Here is a 17873-nt window from a genome sequence, read left to right on the forward strand (position 1 = left end):
CCACAAACGAACGCAATGTAATTTATTATTTCGAAGCTCGAGAGACTACGTTCTGTCGCGATGTTTGAAAAAGATCAGCTCCTTTCTCGAAGAGACGCCGCGTCGCGCTGTTTAGATAGAAATCCTGTAGGAGTGCGGGAATCGTGGCTAAAATTGACCATCAGACGCGCGCGTACGCTTCCCTCCATGCTCCGTTACGCTTGCTCGTTTACAGTGAAGGTCATCTCACATCCGGACAATTCGACCAGCTTCGAGCTGATCGAATCGCAGCTGGAGAATCCATTAATCGACGCCGATCATCAAGATCTACTGGCGATGAAGCAGATTCCTGTGCTCGGTGGACATCATCACAAGTCGCATCACAAGAGGAACCAGACGGACGAGCACGATCGTGAGTACCAAATACCTATTTTACTTTATAACACATTCTAATATTATTATTTACACTCTGAATTTAACCCTTTCACTGCTGAGCACTCCAGGCTTAAACGTTTTAGGTGTAGGTACGAAATAAGAATTAAGTCAATAACACTTATCATTTTTCAATTTATTTTTTCATTGTTTTATCACATCATTATAATCTGATAACATATTGTGCGTAATTAGTAATACATATGCATTGATAACTTTTATTTGATTTTGATGAAGATACACAAGACGTATATGTGCGTCCATAGTCGACACCAACAGCTTTTACCTAACGTATATGTGCGTCCATAGCAGCCAAAGGGTTAAGTTCGCAATATCTAACGACAAAGGGAAAGATGAACGCGAAACATATGATTTTTCAAAAACGAGAGTGTTCTTTCACTTTCATCGAAGCGTTTTTCAAGCACAAATAGCCCGACCGACAGTCGGTCTAGGCCAGTTTTAACTCGTAATTTCAGAGATACAGAGATACAGACGAAAGTAGCTTCTAATTAAAGCGTGGAAAACAAGCGGTTTAAAGGGAAGCGGCTAGGAGGCAATTGAATTTCCGCTGATAGTCAGAGGTTGTCAAACGATTTATACCTGCTGCTTGTAGAAGAGCGAGAATTTCGGAAGATCCGGCGAGAAGTTGCGCCGTTTTCCTTGGATTAAAGTTCGAAATCCGGCGGCTCGAGAAATAATACGTTGAGATACGGTGAGGAGGACCGGAAATGAGAGGACCCCGGGCCGAAATTAAATTAAACTTTCGGCCGTGATAAGTCTACCGCCGAGATACGACGCGATATTACTCCTCTTGATCGGTTTCGAGCCAAACTTTCCGCTCTGGGCCAGAAAAATTTACGACTTCTCGTTACTTCTTGGTTACATCGCGAATCTTCCGGTTAATTTTCTTGTAAAATATTGAAATTGCAGATCTACCCAAAAAATAGGAGAAGTTTAATAATTTTTAACCCTTTCATTATAAAAATTTACAACTTCTCGTTACTTCTTGGTCACATCGTGAATTTTCCCATTACCTAATTATTTTGTAAAATATTAAAATTGCAAATCTACCCAAAAAATAGGAGAAATCTAAATTTTTAACGCTTTCCATTTAAAAATTTGTCAACTTCTTGTTACTTCTTGGTTACATCGCGAATTTTCTCGTTACTTATTTTGTAAAATATTAAAATTACAAATCTACCCAAAAATTAGGAGAAATCTAAATTTTGAACCCTTTCATTATAAAATTTTTCAACGCGTAAAATCGAAAAGGCTTCAGGACATTTTTCAGGACAGAGAATAGGGTGTATACGTATTTTTGTTAAGTCTGGTTTTTCCGTAACTCATGGAAGTTGATGAATGGAAGAGGAGTTGAGGCGCGTTAACAGCAACGAAACCGTGGTCAGCATTATTCTAACCAGAACAATAAATATGCGTCGTTTTAGCAGCTGTAAATTCTGGTAGACGCGGCCGTTGAAAAATACCAGCTACACGATTTTTCCGTCGTGTCTGCACAACGATTAAACCGACCGTTTGTTTGATGATAAAACAAATTATACGCGGTTGCTCCGGTTAGGAATCTTGGTCAGCGTTCGAGCAAAGTTGGGATCTAAATTGTACGTGGTTATTTCGGGAAAATTAGGCTTTGCTGTTTGATTGAAAAATAAATCATGAGACGTAGACTTGGGTTAGTTAGTTGAAGAACAAGTAGGTACGTAATAGATTAAAAATAAAAATACACACAGTGAAAAAGAAACAAATGAACGAGTAGGAAGAGAAGACGGATGTGGGATTGCAGAGACAGGAAGGCGGAGAGAGCGGATGCGGTAGCGCGAACTATAACGCATCGAGAATTGATTGCATCCGGATCGAGCAGCGAGTAATTATCCTTGGTTATCCTTTAATCCAGCGATTACCCGCGTATCGATGTTCCGTCGGGTGATTGATTCGAGCGAAACGGGTTCCTACGCTTCGTCGAGCAACGCGGACCGATCGTGTCCCAGTATCCAACGGACCGTTCGCAAGGAAGCCGGATGATCGATTTTTCCGATCGACGATGTTACACGCTTACGGCCAAAAAAATCCGCTCAAAAAAAGCTACACGTCTTGTTCGAGCACCTAATGAAAAGTTTCCACTATAATCTGGATCTGGAATTCCTTGATATGTTGGATAAAAATTCTTTTAACCATCGAACGACGAAAGATATTAAATAAGAAATAGAAGGAAATGAACGAAAAAATGGAAAGTACGAAATTAAATTAAAGTTGTCGCGTATCTCAACAGTCACCCATCGAAAGATTTTCTACGATGCAGTGTTTCAAGATAACATCTCCCTGATGCAAACGTCAAAGAACACTTCCTTGTTCGCGCGCGGTCACGTGTTAAGGATTGTTCGTTTTTCGCGGGAAAGGGAAAAATGTAGGGCAGACGATGTTCGCGGTCGGATTTCACTTGATACACACACACATATATATATCCGAAATCGATAGGGGCGCACTTTTGACGAGCACACTCGAACGTGCTTGCAGGTGCAACGAGATAGGCGCATGCTCGGACCAGATGCGCGTACACCGGTCTGAGTTATAATAACGGTGACCCGTTTGTTTGACTCCGCCGATAACGAGCTACGATTTCGCGCCTCTACTCTTTCCTTCTACTTTTTCCGTCACGGGGTCGGCAGAATAACCGCGGCAAGTGAATATACCGGAAGCGTTTTAAACCTGTCGATTTATCGAGCAGTCAATTTTCAAACGTACCGCTGTTTAACCGGAGCAATTAGCGCAATGCGGTTCGTTTTTGTTGTGCGAGTTGAATAGGATAATTAATGACTATCCTTTAACGCATTCTTACTTTCCTTTCGTATGTTGAAATATTTGTTTTTACTGGACAAAATGCGGAAAGTTTCTTTTAAAAAACTTGCAATTAGTGTGCAAATAGGGAAAGGTATCAAATTGAAAAATCTTTTTCCATCAACAAAATTAAAAAAATGTTCCATAGTTCTTATCTATTGCCGGATTAAAGGGTACAAACGCTTTGCGGACACACGATGTTCCGCACAAAGAAGCATCGGATAAGAAGCATCGTTCCAATGAAAAGTGGTTATCTCACGAATCGAGAGGAGTATTCAATAAAGTTTCATCAAGATAATGGAGCAAACGGATGAAACTTTCTCTCCTATTTCAAAAGCAATCTACGAGGATAAGCATGGCTCTCCTACGAAATTTACAATGTCCACGATCGAAGTATGAACTTTCAATCCCCAGCTCGCCATTGATTGATACTTATCAACGTAGATATCAATCGTATTATCATCAAGCTGTGCTAATCCTTAAATTAATAAGACATAATTTAATAATCCAGTTCATCGAATCGAATTGCGTCTCCATTCGTTCCAAGATCCTCTCTGGATCCGCGGAACGAGCTGCCGGTCCCCGCAGACCGTTCCGTCGAAATTGAATATATGAATGCGAAATTTCCGCACGGCACAGGCCCGTCGAGAGTTCGACTTTCGAACCGGAGAAAATAGTGACTCGTTAGGGTGGCCGCGTCCACGGAGAAACGCGGCCGAATAAGCGGCCGAACGGATTTTCATTAGGACGCGACAAGTGGCGAGAAATGCGCGTTTGTTCGTCGCCAGCCTGAAAACGGACTTGATTACATCTTCGCGCGAAATTTCTAGCGCGCATCGTCAGCGAAGATAGTGCCGTAAATAGATTTATTTATCTATTATCGTCGATCTTCCACGCCATTTTCCAAACAACGAATGCATTTAACAATGTTCCTTGCAATTAGCTGACGTACGTCTTCATTACGTCGTTCGAACAATTTAGCAAATTCGGAAAAACGCACGCGTGCGTCGTGGCTGACGAACGTTAAACGAGGCGAACAACCAAGTTCTCCGGAGAAAGGAGATCATTCGTTCTGGAACTTTTCACATTTTCCGCTCGGATTCGACGTTCGTTCGTTTGCAGACGCGTGTCTTTACCCTCCTACCTCCGCGTTGCACCCACCACCGCGCGTTTCATTTAATTAACGTGAAAGTGGGTTGAGAGTAGGTACGTTTTAACGATCGACCCGTTGTATATAATAATGATAATAATCCGCGGTTCTCTAGCTTTTAATAACGCTTCTACCTACCCCTTCTTAAACCGAACCACCGATGAATTAGATGAGGCCAAGTAACTGAAAGAAGTCTATTCAATAAGGACATACGTATAGAGTAGATGGTACTCGGTAAATAATTTACTAAAGATGAAAAAAGAAATGATAGGAAGAAAATTCCAAGGATCGATTGATAAATTACCAGGGAGATTCACTGGAATTCGCTACAAAGAACGATCGATCTTTCCGCGTCGACAACTGTATACTTTGCGGCTCACGCTGGCGTCTGTTTGCATATACGAGATTGTAACGGATATTCCACGTTGGTCGACCAATTAACGCGACGCTAATAGGCAGGAAAATAGCGAGGAAAAACGTGGAAAAAGGTGGAATAACCTCAAAACGGTCACTAGCCAATCGACAGACGATTGTGATCGTGTGTTTCAAGCTAATTGGATAATTAAGCAATCGGTCCGCGTAATTACCGACGACTGTTACGTCGAGGGAAACAAGGATACTGCATGTAGAGTGGTGTTGACTGGAAATAAATTTCCAGCTAAGCAAAACCATTATTCTGGAATTTACGAGGACCAACATTTGGTTGCGAAAAAATCAAATTAAAATTTTAAGTAGCAAATGAGGAGCTTAAATCGCCAAATGGAATGATTGGATTTTGAATAATTATGTATAATTATAGTTTATAATTATACGAGGGTATACAACGGTATACAAAGGGGAATTAAATGTAAGAATCGGAGAACACGTTAGAGCGTCTGTTATGCAAATGAACTATTGGAAATGGGTGACTAAATAAAATATTCCTATTTAACCTATTAACTGTGGAATTTAGTTTTAAAAATCCCCCACAGAGTACGGAATTAAAATCAAGCAATGACGAGTATACAGTCGAACGCAGGACAAATGGTTTTATTAAAATTTTACAAAGAAAGTAAAATAAAACGGGGAAGGATTACATTTTTATTCGATAAAAAATTAGCAATTCATCGTTGAAAAAGTTATTGTTATTGAAAACTTACAAATTGTCAGAAAATACATAATAAAATTCATAAACAAGAAAAATTGAAGACAAAAGAATGATTTTAAGAAGTTAAAATATACAGTAAAGTATACAAAACAGTTCGAAGAATACCAGATACATTGGGGAAAATAATTAATTCAGTTTGTAAAAAGTAATGCGTTATACGAGGAATATTCGATACAACAAAGAGAATAATCAAACCCTTTTGTATAAAATACATAGCAGTTTTATTGGCAATATAAAGGAAACATACCACCAAATAATATTTTTATTTCATTTTATTGAAATTTCGAGTTTTTATAATCAATGGTAATTTTTTATTTCACACGACGAGACACGTCAACCGCACCGCAATAGAGATTTGGTTCGACGTGTATACACGTCAAACGCGGTTAAAGGGTTAATATATTGAATTTTACTTTTATTTTAAACATACTTTCTTTATTGACTTTTGTAATAATTCAACAGATACAAATGGTAGAATCAATGTCCTGCGACTAGCAAGAACTGATTGCTCAGGAGGTGGAATGATCATGAGAAAATCTGAAATATCTTCTCAAGATGTTTCGATCGTGTTTTTCGATCGATGAAAGTTATTCACAATCAGTATCGAAGCTGTTCGATCTTACATTCTACGTTCTTGCAGCTGGTTCACAGGAAAGGTAGCGAGGCTGGCTTGGCCCAGATATATCCTGATGGGAGAGGGCGCCGGGCGGGCCATGGCATCGATCTCGAGGAGGCAGACGGACACCGGTTCCAATTACCGCCGCTTCGAATTGGCCGTGTTTCTCCGACCAACTCGAGGAATCTGCCTGCGATCGAGTCAAGGCACCGCCCAACCCGCGTACCTCAAACTACCACGATTGATATTCCTTAGCTCGAAGATTCTATCCTTCGCCTCGAGGATGATATCTCGACGATGAAGTTGCTTCGTGGTTTTGACTATCTCTCCTTGCCCTCCGCACAGAGTGTGCCATATTATGTGGCCATCATATTTCGTTTCACCTACCTGTCTTTGCTTTCCACTACCATTTCACTGGATTGCTGAATCCGCTTTAAAATCTTGATGAGATCATCTGAATTTTCAAATAATTCACCATTCAAGTATTGCTTCTTATGCAACTTATTATGAAACGTCCTGTACACCGGGTGAGTCAGATGAAAGGTTGCTAACTATTATTATCTCGAAAATTATAGCAGCCATCAGTCTAATATTTTATTTAAATTAGGAGATGCGAAATGCCTAATTATGTGGTACATAAACAATTTTTCTAAAATAACTACCATGGGGTCAGAATAAGCCGACGTCGTCTTTTGAAAATGGTATGTTATACTAATTTTTTGTTATTTAAATGGCTTTTATCAAATTGAAGAATATTTATTCGAACTACTTTTTGGTATCCTTTATAAATAACGACTTATGACGAAGGGAATATTTAAGGGGCGAATACGCGGAGGCGTCCAAGGAACATTAAAACAGACATATTTTACTTTAAAATTCATTTTATTAAATATTGAAAATGACAACCATCTACTTGTTAACATGTATTTTTTCTTATTTCAATATTATAACTTATAATATTGAATATTATTATTTTTATTGTGAATTATAATATTGTGTATCACGGACAATATCGTTGCAGGTATTGAGTTTCAAGAATTTTGCATTCGATTATTTTTGTGGGGGTGTCTGAAGCATAAAATAATGGAAACTCCAATTACCACTAAAAAAGATATGAAAACTCGAATACAAAATGCTTGCGAGTCGATAAATGTACAATACTGTATATTATACGTCGTAACATTATGAAAAGAATACATATATACATAGTTACAAGTATATAGCCATAATTTTCAGTATTTAATAAAATGAATGTTGAGACAAAATACTTCTGTTTGAAATCTCCTTCGAAGCGTTCGTATATTCGTTTCTTCAATATTTCTTTTACCATAAATCGTTAATTAGGAATATTAAAAAATGGTTCGAGTAAATCTAGTTTGATAAAAGCTATTTAAATAAAAAGAAATTAATATAGCATTCCATTTAGAAAATACGAAGTCGGTTTATTCTGACTTAATGGAAGCTACTATCCCATGGTAGCCACTTTAGATAAATTTTGTATACACCACACAATCAGACACTTCGTATCATTTAATTAAAAAAAGAATTAAGTCGCTTGCTAATATAGTTTCCGAGATAATAGTTTGTAACACTTTATCTGACTCACCCTGTATATCGAAGCAACTTTGTACCATAAAAGTAGAACGTGTTTTATTTATGACAGTTCACAGCAACTTTTTATTCTATTCGTCATCGAAGAATACCACATTCCGTTCCAGGACGTCCTTCGAACTGTTCTCTAAATTGAGTCCACGATTTCTTTGTCGCCTTACCCTTTGAAACGAGTTTCTTTAACAATAGTCCCGAAGCCACTTGAACTTCGTAAAAGCGATTTATTCCGCTCGAAGCCGCCCGTTAAAACCAGCTTGTCCCCCGTGAAACGAGTCGAAGACTTTGTAAATGGGTCTGTATTTAATGGGACGAATTTTGAATTTGCTTTTCATTGTATTCTGCCTACCGCTTTTATACTTATTCACCGTTATCGATAGTAAAAGTGGGGCAAAGTTGTACGGGTCAGCGACTCGTAAGTAATCTTTTCGTGGAAATTATAAGCTTGCTTAGAGTTCTTTTTATTGGTATTCTTGTCAGATTTCCCTTTCGATTTCTTCTTGGAAATATTTAGGGGCGAGAAATTCTTTCTCATTGCTTCTTTACATCTTCGAATTAGACTACAACGTTCAATAATAACGATAAATTCTATAGGTAGATACCAAGAATTTCGGTAGACCTAGTCACTCAGTTTCAGTAGTTCAAGTAAACGATAAAGCAACCGACTTACGATTAATATGAAAATGCCACGCAGTCAAACATCTTTTCCCTATGTTTTTTTTTAACCAATTTTGAAAAGGAAGAGCTTACTCAATTCGATCAGTATATTTTGCTGTCTTAGTTCTTCTTGGAAATACTCGGGGTCGAGAACTGCTTTCTCATTGTTTCTTTACATCTTCGAATTAGACTACATCGTTCAATAATAACTATAAATTCTATAGGTAGATAGATTACCAAGAATTCTGGTAGACCTAGTCACTCAGTTTCAGTAGTTCAAGTAAACGATAAAGCAACCGACTTACGATTAATATGAGAATGCCACGCAGTCAAACTGCGTCAATTAGGGAGGAAAGAAAACCCTATGATGTTTTCTTTTAACCGATTTCGAAAATGGAGGAGGTTAATCAATTCGATCAGTACATTTTACTGTCTTAATTCTTCTTGGAAATACTCAGGGGGTCGAGAACTGCTTTCTCATTGCTTCTTTACATCTTCGAATTAGACTACACCGTTCAATAATAACGATAAATTCTATAGGTATATTACCAAGAATTCCGGTAGACCTAGTCACTCAATTTCAGTAGTTCAAGTAAACAATAAAGCAACCGACTTACGATTAATATGAAAATGCCACGGAGTCAAACATTTTTTCCCTATGTTTTTTTTTAACCAATTTTAAAAAGGAGGAGGAGCTTACTCAATTCGATCAGTATATTTTATTGTCTTAATTCTTCTTGGAAATACTCGGGGCCGAGAACTGCTTTCTTATTGCTTCTTTACATTTTTGAATTGTACTTCAACGTTCAATAATAACGATAAATTCTATATGTAGGAGAGGGGAAAAAAAGACATCTTTGTCTCGGGATCGTCTGTCGGACTCGTCCAGTGGGGCTGACAACAGACGATCCCTGCCCCAGACACCCTATCATACCGCAATTCGGAACTTCTATATGTTCGAACTGCACGCCGGGCGACCACTTGCGAGAACACTGTCACCGATCATCTCGCCGCCACCTAGCGGTTCCCGGCCCGAACCAAAGGCGTCCGGGGAGACAATACCTTCTCTCCCCCTCCACTAAACGCTTACATATAGGTAGATACCCAAAATTCCGGTGGACCTGGTCACTCAGTTTCAGTAGTTCAAGTAAACGATAAAGTAACCGACTTACGATTAATATGAGAATGTCAGGCAGTCAAACATCTTTTCCCTATGTTACTTTTTAACCAACTTCGAAAACGATGGGGTTACTCAATTCGATCGGTATATATTTTTTTTCTTAATTATTAAATAATGCCGAATAAAGATAGATTTTGTAATGAAAGCTATAAAATGTTTTCCATCCTGGCGAATAGGGTCCGTGGAATCGAAAACACCCTTTGGGTCGAGCACAAAGTACCCTTTGCCAAGGAAGATTTTCGAGGTTGGCGATTAGGGTGGTCGAAGGAAGGAACAGAAGGATGTTGGTGGCTCGTTTGTCTTAATAAAGTGCGTCGGAGGCACGCTCTTCGTGACGGCTTGACTTATGGCCAGTCATCTGAGTAGGCTGCACCCCTCTTACGACGTGTTTCCAACGGGTTTTTCCCTTGGAACGATGAGAAGGTGGTTCGAACGATATCCAGAAGGGTTCCCCAAGCTTTAAGGTCGTTAACCCAAGCTACCAAGTCCATCAATCGAAGAAGGGTAGCTGGTTAACGATGCCGAACATTCGTCATCGAGTGGATCCTTCTTCGTCCCGCTTCATCCTGCTTCATCCTATCTCCTTCCTTCTTCCTCCTTTCTCTCCCCTTTCAACTCCTTTCGCCTGATACTGAATGGGCTTCTCTTCGTTGGGGTTGAATAACTGTCGAGCTCGGGATATTTATTGTCAATTAGGGAGGCAGTGAAACATTGGTATAAATGAGAGACTGTTTCTGTCGTGGTAGAACTACGGGACGATTGTGGTCGTGTCGAAATAATGAATCGAAAGAGCACGCTGCTCGCATCGTAAAATTTCAGATATCAAAAAGTGAACAAACATTGTTTTCATCTTATTGTTAGTTCTTTGTTAATAGCTGTTTGTTTCTAGACTCTAGGACTTAAACTCTATAGTTAATATTTAAAGCAATTCATCACAATACTTAACATCGAGCTTGCAAAGGTTTTGCAGCTTCGATTCACGGTTCAAGTTGCATAATTCATGCATTAACCGTCCATCTTTATTCCGACTGCTTAATACAGAAGTTTCTTTAAAGTTGTTGCGAGGTTCTTTTAAAACGTGCCTTATGTAAATACGCCTTTCTTATTTCTGCTTTATTTCGTGAATGAATATTCAAGTGTTCTGAATAATAGTTTATTATATGAATTTAGTATTAAATTGTTGTTAAATCTTTTCAAACATTTGGATGACTACTCGAAAAGCGGGACCCAAACTGAGCAGTTATTAAAGATAAAGAGATCTAAATATCAAAAGAATCGAGTAGAACATATTGGTAAGATGATATTAATTCAAAAATAAAACTTTTCTTTATTTTTGCTGAATGAAACTTTTACCAATGTAATTGTGAGATTCTTCTAATTAAAGTAAGACCAAACAGGATATAATTTAAAGCATGTTTTACTTATTTTCTTTCACCTATTTAATACCTAAATGTAATCTGAAGTTTTTTCCGTTTTTATACTTCAAATTATATCGTGTTTGGTCTTGTTTTAATCAAAAGAACCTTACAATTTCATTGGTAAAAGTTTCATTGAAAAAAACTCAAAAGGTTTTGTTATTGCATTAGTATTTTTGCATTGATATTCCAGTTTAAATCAGGTTACACTATTAGCTTTTCCAGTTTCGCAGTTTTTCAAGAGGGTTCCCTCTAGGTCAGTGTTTCCCAACCTTTTTTGTGTCCCATCTAAGCCTTTTTAAAATTCTTATTTCCCTATGTAACATATACAATTTCTTAGAGCAATAAATAATATTAATCTAAAAAAAATTAAAACATTAATTAAAAATTTTGTTTAATATTCAAAAATTGAATTGTTCACTGAAGAAACTTAAATGATAGGTTTTAGGAAGAAATCAGTAGGAAATTGTTGAGGAAACACGATAAGTTAATTTTCAAAACATATAATGGAGAACTGAAATTCAAGTACGAAATAATTTTAATGAAGAATTTTTCTATATTATTTTAATTATTAATGGCCGAATCCATTTTCTAATTGCCCCCCTTAACAATCAAATTGCCCTCCTGTGGGACATGGGCCCCACGTTGGGAAACACTGCTCTAGGTGATGGGGATGGTTACAGGGTAGTTATTCAGTGGATCCGTCCGGGTATTTACTCAACTTTTACTGTATTGTGATTTTCCACAACCTTCTTTTGCGGCTTTCAAAAATGGTCAGAAGCGATATTTTAGATTCCAATTTTACTCCAGAAAATTGAAACATCCTTAGGTATCCTCTCTGTTGCAACACGTTGCTAAATGGCTTTCGTTCAATCTCTCCCCAGAAACGTCCATGGTGTTGCCGTCTGCCTCGTCAGATTTGGACAAAATCCAGCAACCAGTGAAGGTCGTGCTCTCCAGCACCTGTCACCACGCGTACACTGCCTGCAAGTGAGTGTAAATCTGTTCTCCAACGTGCTCGCTTGCCGCATACTGGTCCATTCTACGACGAGTTTCGTCCATTCTCGTTTCAGAAATGACCCCGAGTGCAGAGTGTTACTGGAACCGGTGCTGAACCACTGCGATCCGAGCAGTTGCTCCAGGAACGAGTGCATGGACGCTTTGCAGAACTTTTACAAGTCTGCTAATCACAAGCACTCCGTGGAAATCGCCTTCTGCCTGTGCAGGTGAGTACCGAAAATCTGAAGCATTCATCGTGATAATTATCTATTTTATTCGTGGACGCGTTTCAACGACCACAATTATGAAATATTTCAAGTAACCGCGATCTTTCAGTAATCAAGCGCGTAATTAATTAGCAAATAAATTCATCTTCGTACCTACTGCAAATTAATGTTTATTGTTCATGATTTTATCCGTTTAGACAGATCGTTTACACATATTTTCCTATGATTTTGCATGAAAGTTTCTCGTGACCAAATCCTCACGCTTGTTTACAGGCATCTTTTTAAACAAATATAGCGATTCGCGTGCAAATTCGTGAAATGCCGCGTGTTCTGACAGGTGACAGGCTCGTTCTTTTTTCCTTTTTTTTTTTTTTTTTTGTTACCTCTGGACATCGATTTCCGAATACACCGGAATATTTTCTGTGGTGGAGCCGCGTCGCAGCGGACCGGTGCGAGCGGAAAACGATTTTCACACGGGCCGCGTGTCGTGGATTTATAGAATTTTTTATCTCGTTATTTCGACGACTATCACTGCTGTCGCTCGAATGAACAAGAAGCAACGTTTTTGAACCAATTTTTTCCTCTTTTTATTTCTCTTTTTTTTTCCATGCAACTCATCGATTTGGATACGTTTTAGAATTAACGTTATTTGTTTATGTTTAAAGAGCTTTTTATCTTTATTAACAATTTAACCAGTGTATTTTTATAACGTAATTAGTAGCCGATAAAATGGAACGTAAGTGAAATTATTAACGAAGTTATACGCTATAAAAGTTGCAAGATTTTCTATAGTTGTAACGTGATAATGATATGCTAAAACGGGGCTAAAATCACAACGGAACAGTCCATGTGAAAATTCAGCTGATTACTTAAGCAGCAGCCACGGACACAGAAATACGTCTCGGAGTGTGTTATTGGACGACTCAATTAAAGCTGCTCGTCTTTGTACGATTCTCGTAATCCTGAGCAAACTCGCGGCAAGAGTGAGAGGGAATGACAAAGGTGGGTCAGGGGAAGCCATTGCGCACAAAGGAGCCGTCCTCGCCGCAGAAATACCTGAACTTCTGCATCTCTAATCCCTTCGCGCCGACCAGGACGGCCAACAGAGGCTTCTTTTCGAAGGAAGCTCCTTTAACTTTTAAGTGGCTTTTGCCCGCGAAACAATGCAGAAACTTTCTATCCATCTTCACTGTACTTCCTTCCCTCTTTCCTTCCTTCCTTCCTTCCTTTCCGTCTTTTCATTTCTCTTTGCCTCGATTCATTGTCCCGAATGCTGTTCCTTTGTCTCCGACGCGTACGTCCAGATATGCTCTTTCTGAATTTATTAATATTAGAGCAGCGTTGCGATTGTGCTCAGATATTCTTTGAGTCTTTGACAAATTAAGAGGCGCGCGTTCATTTTCCGCTGTTTTAATTTCAACTGCTACGATCCCTACTGTTTTGCCCGTTTAGCGGCTTTATAACGCTTTTGGCAGAATTGCAGGTACATAAATAATAAAACGAAATCCTTTATTTCGTAAAACGAGGAAGATTGGAAGTATCGTAACGTAGCCAGAATAGAAGCAACAAGAGATTATTAGCCAGCTAAGGGTACTCGCTGAGGGTAAAGGTTTCGAAGGAGGAAGGAGGAAAATAAAGGAGAACCGAATGGCAGAACGAAAAGTCCCGCGGTCGAATAAAATACGTAGCAGGCTCGTTTAATGCTCGTTGAGCAATATCCACCTCGCGGTGGCTGTCTGCTTGGGAATTCCTCCCTTTAAAACACCCTGCAAACCCTCGAGCAGAGCGGATGGAAGTCTCTTACTCTATCGTGGTAGAATTCAGCACGGCTGCTTCCTCATGCGGTAAATCGTCGCGTCTTCCCTTTGTTTCCGCAATCTGACCACGCTGACGAATCGAATCCCTTATTCGCCTCGAAATACCTTCCTATTAACCGTCCTGTTCTCATAATTGAATAGAAAGATTTATTTTCTCTCCCCTTTCGATTCACGACTGTACTAACGATAAATTAGTTAGTTCGAATGAAATAGTCATTCTAATTGGAAAAAATTAATTGAAGTATACAAAGCAAATTATACAGGGTGCCCAAAAAGGTCAGGACCGAACTTACACCACGTGTTAATACGGTCATGTAGGTAAAAGAAGTACGTAAGGGGAGTTCCCCTAGTATCGTACATTAGCTCTGAAATGTGGCAAAATTGTTTCAACCGTCAAAACAAAGGAAAGGGAAAAAAAAACGTTTGATGGTTGAAACAATTTTGTCACATTTCAGTTCTTTTAGATATAGCTAATGTCCGATACTAGGTGCCGTCCGGTAGTAGGGGAACGCCCCCTATAAACTTTCAATATCCAAAAATGCTTTACTGAAGAGTTACAGGCGTTCAAAGATTTTTATAATAAATGTTCAAAATTTCTTTCTTCTGCAAAACTATATACACGACTAAAAGTCAGACGTCACAACGAGTGATAGGAGTTTCCAAGCTGTAAGTTAATGAGAATTATTTGTGACTTAACATTTAATCGTCGGAAAACGGAAAATTCCGTTCTTTACGGTTTATGTGTTATCTGCGGGAAACGGAATTTTTCGTTTTTTATAGTCTATGGATATGTTTTATTTTTCGACCAGATACATATCTCAATTCTGTAATAAAAGAGGAGCAAAAATAAAAAAGAATCATTTGAATTTAATGTTCATTGAAATTCCTATAAGTATTTGTGTTAAATACCATTAAATTTTTTCTAATTGTAAGTCTATATACCATAGTCACTCGTGTTACGTAAAAGTGTGCGCGCAATCGACCCGCAGATTAAACGTTAAGAACAAATGCCCTGGAAATTTTTTAACGCTTATAATTCTTCAGTGAAGGATTCTCGGACATGAGTTTATACAAAGTTTTATTACCTACTTGATCTCACTAACGCGTATTATAAGTTTGGTCCTGACCTTCTTGAGCACCCGGTATATATTTCTTAAAAGGTGAATGTTGCTACTATTTCATTCTGACGTACAAGGAATCCCGTCGTTCTAGTTACTTCTAGTCTAACTTGTTGCGTGTTCCAAGGAGTTTAGGAACTTCAAAGGGCGGCGTAAATGTAGTTCAGGTATAAAGTTGCCTAACTAGAAAACTCCTAGATCCTTAACTAGAAAACTCGTAGAACAAGTGTTAGAGAAAGAAAATTCATATAATTTCAAAATGAACCTACTTGAATTGAAGTTGATGCGAGGGATATGATTTTTCAGGAAGACGGATAACAGGAAGGACGAGTGCATAGTGGCGCAGGAGAAGATGCACCCTGCGTGCGCCCAACGTGTCGAGGGTGCAGAGATGCCTCCCTGCCATACCCTGGCTGAGACGTGCAAGGAAAACAGAAGTTGCAGGTACATCAGAAATTAGTATCATTTACCTACATTATGACAGTCGGGTCCTCACAAGGAATGATCCCGAAGCTAGAAATTCAAAAAATTATGAAACTTTGTGAACATGTAGGGCATATATTCCTGATTAAAACGCAATTTTAATTAAAACGCCGGTTTTCAGTCTAAGGGGATGGAAGTCGCCCTTAAAATCGTGGCTGTTCTACATTTTTATATTTATTTTTCACCGAAACTGTTGGAGATATCAAAAAACTTCATAAACATAGTATTTTTTTATGTTAAAACAAGAAATTATTGAAACAATTACACAAAGTTATAAATAAATATCTTTAAAAACAATAACTTTTCTTAACATCAGAAAATACTATACATTAAGACGAACAACTTTTGTTTATAAAGTTTTTCGATATCTTTAACAATCTCGGCGAAAAAGAGAAGAAAACGTAGAACGACCAAAATTTTAAGGGTGATTTCCACCCCCTTAGACTGAAAACGGACAGCAAATGAAAATTCCGTTTTAATCGGGAATACATGCCCTACATATTCACAAAGTTTCATAATTTTTTGAATTTCCAGGTTCTGAGTCATTCCTTGTCAGTTGTCCAGAGAAGGATTAATTCTCATCTTTCTTTGCTCTAAGCTTCCCCGTTTTACCGCATACTGTTCTATTAAATGGCGCGAAGAAAAATAGGAGAAACGAAGCTAGTTGAGATTAATTGAGGTCGTATTAAGATCGCAAAAATTAATCGACGGTGGAGGTAACAATGAAGCTGGCGTTTCGAGGCGAACGTTATCAGAAGTAACGTCGAGATTGTATCGCGGGTCCGGATAAACCGGACCTTTGATTAAACGCCACGAATCCTTTTTTTTTTTATTCTGGTGGCCCACTGGACTGGGCTGGAGGATGGGGCTGCTCGTTTCAATTTGAAAGTTAAATTGCGAGTCAACGAGACGTGGCTTGATCCAGTCTCGCCGCGTAATGAAACACTTTATTACTAAGAAAAAGACGTCCGTTCCTTTTAAAATGAAATTACGGGAACGTTTTTAACAACGGATGTCACGTGGACCGAGGATGAACCGTGATAGACTTTGAAAAGGAAGAAAAAAGGATTGAATCTATTTATCGACGAGACCGATTCACGGCGAGGAGAGACTAATTAAAATTGACCCGTCGATTAATTCGATTTGAAATTGAAAAGGAATCGCGACGTGTCCAGACCGATTGGATACTCCACGATCTACGCATTTATTGAAACGAAAATATTCGAGGTATCGATTTAATGATATCGATTCGCCGATGCGACACAACCGACGCGATCCAACGACGATTAAATTACAAATACGCGTTCGATGGAGGCATTTTAATTGATTTATTATAGCCAGGCGAAAACGAATTCATTTTTAATCCCATTTAAATTCGTGGAATATTTTTGAGATCGTCGATAATTGTTATTTCTTTTTTTTTCTTTTTTAATTGAAAGTATCATTTGTCTGTAATTTTTCACTGTTAATTTTCAATGTTATTATCCTTTGAATTTTAAACCCTGGGGAAAAATTGTGAACAGTTTTAATAAAAAGGATGATAGGGTAGTATTGCGTTTATCGACAAGCTTTTCCCATTCGATTATATGACTTTTTATTGCTTCATATTGAGAGTTATTATGATCGTTTAATAACAAACGAAGAACAGCTTATTGTTGTATATGAACAGTTAATACGCAGGAGATGCGTTGAGGATATTTATGAAGAAAACAAATTGAAGTTTCAATATATAAGGTAATCTTCCACTTGTAATTGAGGGAGATTGGAATTATCATAATCATATGTAGATTATCTATATTTAAAAAGCAATTTTGATGTATAATGATTGCATCTCTAGTAGCTGCTTCAACGAGTGTTTGTTGTTTCGAACAGAATGAAGTTGGAATATTACGAACAAAGTTGTGCGGTGGATAGTGTAACGAAAAAGTGCGCCGGACCAACCGCTGAATGCAGAAAAGCGATGCTGGGAATTCTTGGGACGAAACTAAGATCGAGCTGCGCCTGCAAGAGCACCGAACTTACCCAACTTTACGACTGTATCGGCTGGCAGAGGCTTTTATGGGTGAATCCTTGCGTAGGTAAGTGTGACAACCATTTCATTTCATTTATTTTCATTTGACTCAAAGAACGATCGGAAAATTTTCAACTGAAATCACTACCATTCATCATAAATATGATTTCCATTCAGCGTCATT

General features: G+C 38.3%; 1 protein-coding gene across 3 annotated transcripts in view; it reads left to right on the plus strand.

Annotated features, from left to right (window-relative positions):
* The window catches only part of LOC114871774, a 251681-nt gene that overhangs the window by 203279 nt on the left and 30529 nt on the right, over positions 1 to 17873 (plus strand). For all 3 annotated transcript variants that reach the window (XM_029178110.2, XM_029178111.2, XM_029178112.2), the window contains 5 exons: positions 215 to 391; positions 11919 to 12024; positions 12108 to 12260; positions 15502 to 15639; positions 17551 to 17756. In XM_029178110.2, the coding sequence (XP_029033943.2) occupies positions 215 to 391; positions 11919 to 12024; positions 12108 to 12260; positions 15502 to 15639; positions 17551 to 17756 (780 nt within the window). The remainder of the gene's footprint in view (positions 1 to 214; positions 392 to 11918; positions 12025 to 12107; positions 12261 to 15501; positions 15640 to 17550; positions 17757 to 17873) is intronic.

Source organism: Osmia bicornis, chromosome 13 (genome assembly GCF_907164935.1).
Source record: "Osmia bicornis bicornis chromosome 13, iOsmBic2.1, whole genome shotgun sequence".
In the NCBI taxonomy this organism is placed as follows: domain Eukaryota; kingdom Metazoa; phylum Arthropoda; class Insecta; order Hymenoptera; family Megachilidae; genus Osmia; species Osmia bicornis.